This window comes from Loa loa (assembly GCF_000183805.2).
Source record: "Loa loa unplaced genomic scaffold supercont3.400, whole genome shotgun sequence".
NCBI lineage: Eukaryota > Metazoa > Nematoda > Chromadorea > Rhabditida > Onchocercidae > Loa > Loa loa.
The window spans coordinates 1-10,342 of NW_018108580.1; the positions used below are offsets into that span (position 1 = coordinate 1).

Below are 10,342 nucleotides of genomic sequence, written 5' to 3' on the forward strand. Positions count from 1 at the left end.
TAATAATAATAATTAGTAATAATAATAATAATAATAATAATAATAATAATAATAATAATAATAATAATAATAATAATAAACTGAAGGAAGTTTGAAAAGAGGTAGAAGACTTACAGAAGAAAAGATGCAATTAAACCAGGAAATAGCAAATCTTTCTCCAATTCCATGCCATATTTTATCGCTTCATTAATATCTCGATTAATAAAATGAGCCTAGAAATGTTTACTATGGTTGCGATGAGCATCAGAATAATGAATTACTGATACATGCAAATTTTAGCTAAGTAATTTTCACTTATCTTGTGTCCATCAAAATATTGTCAAGTCATGCAATTCACAAGGAAATTAATTACTTGATTATTACAAGAACTTAAAAATTGGTGACACTTACAGAAAAAAGACACCATAAGGAAAAAGAATGGTGCTCAGGTTTGAATTTGTCTTGAATTACTTCAATGTATTCTTTAAGTGAAGCAAGTGTGCAGGTGGAATGCTTGTTTACACCATCAATTAGTGCTATCTCCAGCACCGTATATTCTCTTAGCATGCTAAATATGAACGTGCTTTATTTCACTTTAGCGGAACATTAATTTCATCTTAATTAGCAAACACTGTTCTGAAACACAACTTTAATTTTTTTTTTTTTGGCTACACGACGCATGTGTGCAGTTTATATTGATATAGCAACGGGAATTGGAAGATCCAACACTGGAAAATAATATTCTGTTTTATCTGTTCAAGCCTATAAGGAACATAGCTATCGAAATCATAGTGGAACACAGTCAAGAAACGAGAACTGTACAAGTACGGAGTAGATTTGCGCAGTGTTTTTCGGTAACGTGGAATATGGTCGTACGATGTTTCAGGGAATCTCGTGATTTTGTATCCTCAGTTCTTTGAGCTAAGAACACACAGAATACATGGATATTTTAAAGTCCAGGATGACAAATAGTTGAAGCCTATTGAACTAACCCAGTGTGCAACGACAGCCTGTCAGCCTTAATGGCTCGATCACATAAGTTTTCGATGTTCTCCAACTTGACCAAATTCGATGCATTCGTCTCCACCCTATCTTCTAGCGTACCTCCCAAAAGTTGCAAGCGTAAGATTATTGTGAGTGCTGTTTGTGTATAAAACTGTGCTTGTTCTTTGGATGAAAACATGGATAAGTCGAGATTCCTTTAAAAAATATTGTATTTGGTGTAAGCCCACAAATGTTTAAAAACTGTAACAATGATATGATGTAAAAACGCTGATATTAAACTGATTCCGAAGAGAAAGAGATACTATTGAAAAGGACAGATTAAAGCATCATCTATAACTTTTCTTGGAAAAGTGCTCCATGTGCGACGCTTTGTGTTTTGCTAATACAACTTTTGCAAGAACGGATGAACGTATGGCCAGTCTACACAAGGAAGTGGTGCTTCGAAGTGCTAATCAGTTTGGAAAATAAAACGACTTTCTACTCCCTTGAATGTTGTAGGTGGCAGCTTAAGTTTTTGTATATCATTTATTTCATTTACTCAAAAGGTGATGGTGACAGAGCACGCGCTAAGCTCATGTATCGCATAAAAATTTGCTTTCGTCGAGGAATTGGCACCTTGTATTGATCAACTTCCCAAAGGACTATGAAAGTATCCAAATAATAATCAACCTAAAATTTGTGTTACTAACTCTTTTGCATCGAAGATTTTTGCTCTGATATAGATGAGAAATATACAGGGAAATTACCAGCTAATTGAACAATCATAAATGTTCAGTTTTGAACGCAGAATATAGTACATAGCCTTCATTCGTATTAGTAGCATCGAGAAAATAAAAATTTTGAGAATTAATTTTTTAAGATGACGTATTTGGGAAGCCTTCACCTCATTGTCATCAATTTGCGAATAAATTAACGAGAGCAGCAAAAATGCTTCAGATCTATAGATCCCTTGGCCTTCTGCATATGCATCACGTAGTGTATCAACAACCATACTGTGATATCCTCGAGCCGTTTGTTTCAAAGCATCCTTATAAGCACTGCAATGACATAATTACAAAGGGGGTGGGTGAAAGCGCAGTAATCCAAAAAACTTATTTAACACAATACACCACACACAAAAATTCTTGCTAATAAAATGCAAGCAAATTTTCATATAAGGAAAAAGGGAAAAAGTACCAAGGAATTTCCGCTAAATGAACTATCTGCAGAATTTTTGTGATTGAAAACAGAACTAAGGTGATTATCTGTATAAATACAAAAGTGAAAGATAATGCCGGATCAGGAAATTCTCTCGGAAGCGTTTGATGAGTGAGAAAGAAAAGATCCTGTTACAGTCTGTCAAGACTAAACAGTAGGAAATCAGCCTGGTGAAATGAATCAAGACTGCCATTCCAAAAGGTTATGTAAAATGTACTGTCATGTTACAGTCGAAAAACATTACATGAGTTGCCAATTCCGATGATCATTTTGTCCAAAATCTTTTCTGACTGAAACTGTTACAGTCACTGAGATAAGTTTTGAAATTAGACAAGTAAAATAAAAACTGCAAACCTTTCAACGAGTGTAGATTTATTCAGAGGATTTCTGTCTTCTTCACGAACAGATAATAAGTCTTCGAGTAGTATATCGTCACATGGACATAAAGCCCATAAATTTATCCAATCCGAAGTTAGGAAGGGCTTTTTAGCCCTCTGCTAAATTATGAAATTCCCTCAATTAAATAGCAATGCAATCAGGCGCAGCTTCTGAGTGCAATGAAATACTCAAAAATTTTGTTATGATGCAAATTGCACATTCCATGATCAGCTGACATCAGGATACCCTGCTAAATTTGGTAGTAAGAAGCGGTATGGCAATGGGATTGATTGCCTTTGCTGTTTCTGGCAAAAGGATTAAGCCAATAAGCAGCAATTAAACTCATACTGTTTGTATTAAATCTTCACCTTTTATTAATAAATTCCTATCTGTTTCATTTTCCAATTCTTTTTTCCTTCTTTTATCACTTTTATAAGGATTGCACGTTTTGGTACATATTCGGTAACTGCTACTATCCACAAAAAAAACTTTGGACAAAATTAAGATTATAATAGCCTTATGTGTGGGAACGACTGTTCCCTTCATGCCAGTAAGCAGTGCAGTGGCAATCTAAAACACATGCAGTGGACGCCCCAGCATTCCTAGGTATTCCAAAATTTCCAGTGACAACTCTAATTTGATATGTTATATTTAAAAGTAAGGTTTACTTTCTCCTTTTCTAACGACCATGCCATCTTCACTGTTTCATGAAAACAATAAATGGTATCGCTCACTTCCTCCTTTGCCACTGTCAAACGGTACTCCTTCATCAGTGCAGTAAATAACACAAAATCTAATAATGCTGTTAATATTTTAGCACCATTTTACTTCAGTATGGTAAGTGGAACAAAACTTGGCATTGAGACTTCAGGATGTAAAACCGAATAACGTTACAATAGCGCTAGATATATTCCGTAAGTTCAAGCAAATCCGAAAGACTCCCTTGTATTGGTCAGTAATGGCACAAAACACTGAAAATTTCCTATGATTGCTAAGGGCTGAACAAAATGGCATTGTGACCTTTCTCTAGTAGGGTGCAGTTAAAAATTAAAGATTGAAAGGATTCACTTTTGCAGAATGACGACAAAAAATTAAACTGACCTTTATAAGCTAATTTATAGTTATGACATTCATCGCGTAGAAGAACTGCTCGTCTTTTGTACCAAAAAGCATGAGCTGGATCATTCTCAATCAGCTGGTCGTAGCATTCAAAACATTTCGTAAGAAGACTCTGGAAAAGTTACATAATATAATTGGATAATGATTATTAGTAGGAAATGTTAATTTATCAGTTGTATACTAAATAATACCTGGTAGATGTTAGTTGATTTCATTCGAGAAAAAACTCAAAATCAAACTTCATGTCAGTGCAAGCTTATGATATCCCATCAATCCAGTTAAAATTTCAGTCTTACAATAATACCGGCGAAAAAAGACCATGTAATTTTAATAATTTTTCACGAAAATTCGCAAAAAAAGAGACTTGATTTCTTTCCATTGTATAGAGTATCCAGAAACAGATGCAGCATTTATCCTGATACACTCGCAGTATTTTCATATCTCTCCCAAATTCATCTGTTATATTCCCGTGCTCCCCTAATATCTTCATTGCACATAAAAAATCAGCATAAGCTCCATGAAAATCTTGTTCCAGAAATTTTTGATCACCTTTACAATGATAGTAAGCCGCTGATAACCTACACTCCTTTAGCTTTGCATCTAAAATATTTGGATTTATTTATTATTTTTACTGGAAATCGTTTGTATCCGAATTCTCATTTCCGCAGGACTGGTAGAATACAATCCATCCAGCACTCATTTATGTCCAAATTTTTTCAAAATTTGAAAAATACTTTTTAACACTGCAAAATGGAAAGGACCACTCCGTTAGTTTAAAAAAATTGTGCTTACACTATTGCTGTGCTAAATTGGTTTCAACGAATGGAAAAATGCTTTACTGAAATGTGAAAGATCAGCATATGATGTTGTGTTAGAGTTCTGTCTCACCTCTCAAAGCAAATTTCCTTAATCTTTTCGCTCCAATCTGTATTTTTGATTTCCTGCTCTCTTTTCATTTCTGATACGTGATAAAACATAGTTCTGTCCTACCTATGCTATTTCTGTGTGACAAAGTATCTATATTTACCATATCAAAAAATCAACGTTTTGCATTTTGAAGAGGCAATGCATTCATTTAACTTTCCAAATAGCTTGGATAGTTAGCTTTTTATTATGGTATTATTTCGTTAAAATTGTGGAATCAACTCATGTAGACCATCAACAAACGATGTGGTTTTCCAAGGACACGAAAAACAGTAGTTAACATCAAGATCGCTGAGATTTACAGTGATGGTTCCTGTGTTAATAATAGGTACCAAACACAACTGTAACTTCTATCTATTGCTACGAAAACGTTATAACGTCACAGGAAAAACACTATCTTACATTCGGCCGATGTTTCATTACAATTAACGCTTCCTCCTGGTGTTCTGCTGATATTTTCGATTCTGGAGTTACTCCATAACAAATTGGGGTTGCTCATAGGCCGTGATTCAACTCGTTTCCATAAATCCGCTGGTAATGTCTGCGCAACAGCGGCGCTTTTGCTTTTGCCCTTCTTTACTTTTTTGCGATTTTTCTTGCTTTTTCTAGCCATACTACCAAATCTGTAACAATGATTAGGTCCTATTGACTTTGATGGCACTTTCTTTCACCTTAAATAATTTCTCATCGAAAAAACGCGGACCGATAAGTATTTTAATGATAAAAACAATTTAGTATCCATTAACTCCAGTACACCAGATATTGATACCTTAACTTCTTCCATGCTTTCATGCCTCTTTCTAATGCAGATCTTACCGTTGTTTCAATTGCTTTCAAGTTTATATGTTGGTAATGCCAACTACTCCTGAAGTCATAAGTTTGCATCAGAAGTTTATTTCTCACTCAAGACTTGAATAAAAAAGAGGATAAATAACCAATGCCAAATTTTCAAATAATACAAAAAACTTGGCTCTCGACACCGCAACTTGGGACAATTGAATTTTCCTTATGACCAGCCTAATCAGTTAATGAGAATGGCTGATGCACAAAATGGATCTACTTGAAGCCCGCGTGAGAGAATACACTAGAGCAACTTTGTGCCGCAAAGACACCATAGATCATTCTGAACTTTTGAATAGTAAAATCACATGCAATTGGTAAATACTGTCACTCAACAAAGGAACGAATGCAGATTTTACAGAAATATTTTCATTGTTTACAGATGGAAGAATACAAATTCATTAAAGATATCGGAAAGGAAATTTCACAAACATATAAAATACATTAGAAAGAAAATGTGGATCGCGGATGAAAATGCGTTAATTGATCATACTGTAACATAGCAGTAGAACCCATGCACACGCTGTGATAACGATAAGGCAATGTAAATTCCAATGAGCTGAAGAGTGATCGCAAATTTTTTAATTATTATTGGTTCCACTTTTTAATCATTATTGGTTTTCGACTTTTGTTGTTGATTATTTCCTCATTCCAACAGAGGGTAGGGTAGAACAGAAAGGGAGAATTTAAGAACATCGATAAGGAAATGTCATAAAATAAATGATTGCAAAAGTTCAAACAAGTAGAAGTTGTGCAAGTCTTTTCTCTGATTTTTAATTTGAAACTTATTGAAAATTTATTAGTTTAAGATGAGTAAAATGAGCTATACCTGAAATGCTGCAAATGATATACCAACCGAGACAAATATGATCGTCTGGGCAGTTAGATAGCCTAATAGCTTTTCGTGACAACCCTAGAAATTCACAAAAAATACATGCGTAATAGAAGTTATCAATGGTGCATTATCCTAGGTGTAAATGAAAATATACTTCATTTCGCTATTGTATTTCACGATGATTTTGTAAATTTGGCAGATATTTCTATATCCTAAATTTTTCAGTTGAAAAAAAAGTGCAGCTGAAGCAACCGGAAAAATGAAGGCTGCTTTTTGGATAACCCACCAGTAACTTTAATAAATCGTTAAATCACCTAAAATCCTTCATGTTTATGCCATTCTGGATATACACATGATTATCTCCTAATGCAGCTCTCGTTATTTAAGCAGTTCTCATATTCTTGAGATCCATTTTCTTGCAATAGTGAGGTCTGTGATGTGTGAAAGGAGGAAGTTGCTAAAAAGTGAGGTGAAGAAAAACAAGTGTATAGGGAATGCGATCTATTTGGCAATACTCTTTGAATGAAAGAATAAAAAAGACGCAAAAGTGATCGACAAACTGTTAATCGTTAACGATTGCTCTTTGGACGACATGCACTACCAACCCAATCATAACATTACTTGAAACAAAAATTTTCTTAAATCAGAAGGTCCCTCCATCCTTCCCACTTTGCATATGTAGATCTGTAATAAAAAGTAATAGGATGTCGTGAAGGCGGAGAAGGGGGAACAAGTTTGATTACATTATGCGCTTAGTCAAGGCAACATCCTCTCCTTATCATTTGCCTGTGCTCATTTAACCAGTAAAGATCCGTGAAGCTTGTTTTATGCATCTTTGCGCTTGATCAACATCGAGCATCTGTCGTACACATCCAAGCATCTAGTATTGTTTCGAAATTTGCTGCACTATATTCAACAATATGCGACAAATCTTCCAAAATCAAAGCCGCTTGTTATCATGATCAACCTAATCAGCATATCTTAATATTTGGAATCCTTTGAACAAATAAGAATTTTATATATTTTATTCATCTTGCAGTAATATCCTTAGGGCAGCTCATGTTTACCTTTTCATATAGTCCTGCACAGCACGCCTTTCCTGATCACGCACAAAGTGAAAGACGTTTTCAGGTAGTAAGCACCCCATCTCTCTTCCCATTCTTCCTTGAGAGCTACCGATCACGGCACCTTTCCACGAGAAATTCTCTTCTACCAAGGAAGTGGAAAACCAGTGTGTTCAGCGTAAATGCATTCCTTTCCCTCTTCACAAAGGTCTGCCCTTCATCGCAATTATTCTTAACTAATAATCATGCTATAATTGTCTTTCCGGATTTGATTTTCTTGATGCTTCAAGCCCTGACTCTGACAATGTGGTTCAAGTGGCGTCTGTCTCTTTTTCACTGTGCTCTCAGTACGTTTACATGAGTCTAATTCACGTTCTAATTGTTTCCATCATCGTTTGACCAAACTGAGACATCAGTTATCACTAAGCTAATCCGTTACTGTAAGCCGGAACCTATGGAACTGTATAAATACTCTTTTCCACTTAAAAGCTATCGTAACGTGTTTCTGATGTTGAGTGTTCTGATGATCACTTTGGCATCACTATTAAGTAATTTTGAACCAGAAATAAGTTTTACAAGTTTTTTTAACCTGAAATAAGTTTTTTTTCCTTTTCTCTTTTTCCCAGAAATAAGCTTGAAAATTATGAAACTGAAGACAAACTATGAGATGGATTTTTCTGATAACAGAATTAGGAAGTGTTAGAATGCACTCTATCAACTGCAAGTAAAGACTACTTGTAATTTTATTTTAGGTTTAAAAACATTGTTTTTAGATTTAAAAAGGTTATAACTACACCTTTTTTAAACCTAAAATAAATTGTGAAAAAAGCACAAGCACCATACCTGAGTATTGACGGAACTATTGAAAGCAGAAGTATAGTAGTTATATGAGGTGCACATTGTATCAACTGGTTTTATGAACCAGGCTCTTGCTTCATGCATTTGTTTGCAGCACGACTGCGGTACAAATGATATGGTACCACGTTCTGTATTAGTTTTGTACCAAAACGAATCATAATAATTGTGAGGACCGGTGGCACCACAACACTGTTGCTGGAAGAATATGCCATTTGTAAGTACATCAACACACATATCTTTATCTTTGGTTAAGGGTGTTTGGAACTGAAGTCAGTTAATTTGCATTGAAACTGTTTAAGTTTTTAGAATAAACCATCGTCATAGGTATTCATTATTCATAATTTTGCCGAAATATTTTTTAGGTACACTTATCGATAGGGACAAATCACGACAAGCCTGTAATTTGCAAGGGGCTTCACAGAACAACATGAAAGTTATGGATTAAAAAATCATAAAGAATAAAACAACCGAAACAATGGTTTAATGACATGACAGCAAGCAAAGGAAGTGAGTGGTAACATCCCACTTCGAAGACGAAAGAAAGAATTAGTTAATTAGATAGCAGGAAATTCTTGAGCATAAATTATGCTATGATGTGGTAAAAGCAGTGGCAAAACCAAAAGCATATGGTAACGCATACACGCACGTATACATATAGACCGTTAATTATACGCTATACTTTTCAGTGTTCCCTTAAATTATTTGTATCTATTAACAAAGCTATGCGTCATTCAGCGACTTTTTAATATCCAACTTTTGACCGTTATTTAAACACAAAGCGACCATGTAACTTTGTAGCTTTGACCTATTGCAGGAAAATGGAGTATAAATTCTATTCCACAGGATATACAGAGGCACGATGGATAATCATTATCAAGAAAATGAAAGCATAGATACCCAAACACGAATACTGACTATTGTTACTTTGCTTCATTTAAACCATTCAATCCTATTTAGTGACCTGACTCGCAAATTTTGAGGTTTTGTGTAGTAAATAATCTTAATGGTTTATGTAAGTTGCAAAAATCCACCAGCAGGATTTCTAACAAAGCCGACGGCTTTTGCAAAAAAGTTTGAATTTTAGAATGTTATATCTGCCAAAAACTTATTCCAATTTGAAGTTTTAAAGTAAATTAGCTACAAATCTCTCGAAATACTGAATTCCTCCAGATATTTCAGTGATTCCGATAAACATCAGGAATCTCACTCGTAGCATTTTACTATCAGTTTTAGGATACCGTTTGATGTCTCCATAATTTATTAGCTTGAAACTGCTGACAACGTGCTGAACTTCGGGCAACGGGATTCATCGATGTTGCACCAGTCAACTGTACACAGCATGTATTTGGTACTATATCAAAACCAAACTGTAGTTGCTGTTGAATTAATTCAACACCTGTCCAGTATGATGTACGCCATCGACTGTTGCTCCAATCCCTGTAATCCACTGAACCACAACACTGCTCCTAAAAATCATTACAAATTAAGAAATCTCATATTCATATAGCATCTCAATATCAGTATCATCATCAATGTCAGTATCAGCATTCAATATCAGATAATTCACAGCTATTGAAATTCCAATGAACAAAATATAGCTAACATTAAACTGTAGTCTATCAATGAGCGACGTTACTCTGGCATTGTATCCGATACTTGGATTGATACCATAACTTTCTCTTATCAGCGATTGCAATTTCTGATCAAAATCACTTGTTAAGAACTAAAATTTTGTATAAGGGTCCTCATGAAAAATCGAATGGTACAATTCGGAAGTTCTTGGTCGTAGAGCATATTGAAAAGCAAATGAAGGATTTGCCAACGAAAGGTAAGATTTTCCGGGGCTTTCCCGGAAGACTTCAATCGATCCCTTCTCCTTCTGAATTTCCAAAAAAAATATGTTGATTTAGCATGTTAATATAAGGCGTACTGAAATAAAACTGCTCATCAGCAGTTATGAAAAGAAGCTTTGTAAATGCCAAAATAGCAAATAATAAGGAAAAAAAAATGACTGATGGCTGTGATTTTGAGTGGGAAATTTGAATGTTTCCATCTGCAATGATGAAGGGCAATAATACAACGACACTTCATAACGTACCATATAACATTTCACCTTTTCAAACGCATTAAACTTTTACATTAA

General features: G+C 34.7%; 1 protein-coding gene across 1 annotated transcript; it reads right to left on the minus strand.

Annotated features, from left to right (window-relative positions):
* Positions 1–110: 110 nt before the first annotated feature.
* Positions 111–10,328, minus strand: LOAG_18614 (hypothetical protein; the record flags this gene model as incomplete). Its single annotated transcript, XM_020451277.1, has 15 exons — positions 9,803–10,328; positions 9,438–9,665; positions 6,272–6,355; positions 5,955–6,001; positions 5,372–5,467; positions 5,005–5,225; positions 4,043–4,278; positions 3,661–3,790; positions 3,228–3,352; positions 2,536–2,678; positions 1,868–2,021; positions 1,523–1,653; positions 972–1,178; positions 451–547; positions 111–212 (listed from the first exon to the last, which is right to left on the minus strand). Exons 2-15 carry the CDS (start codon positions 9,507–9,509, stop codon positions 111–113), a joined length of 1,845 nt encoding a protein of 614 aa, XP_020304953.1. The 5' UTR covers positions 9,510–9,665; positions 9,803–10,328.
* Positions 10,329–10,342: the final 14 nt, after the last annotated feature.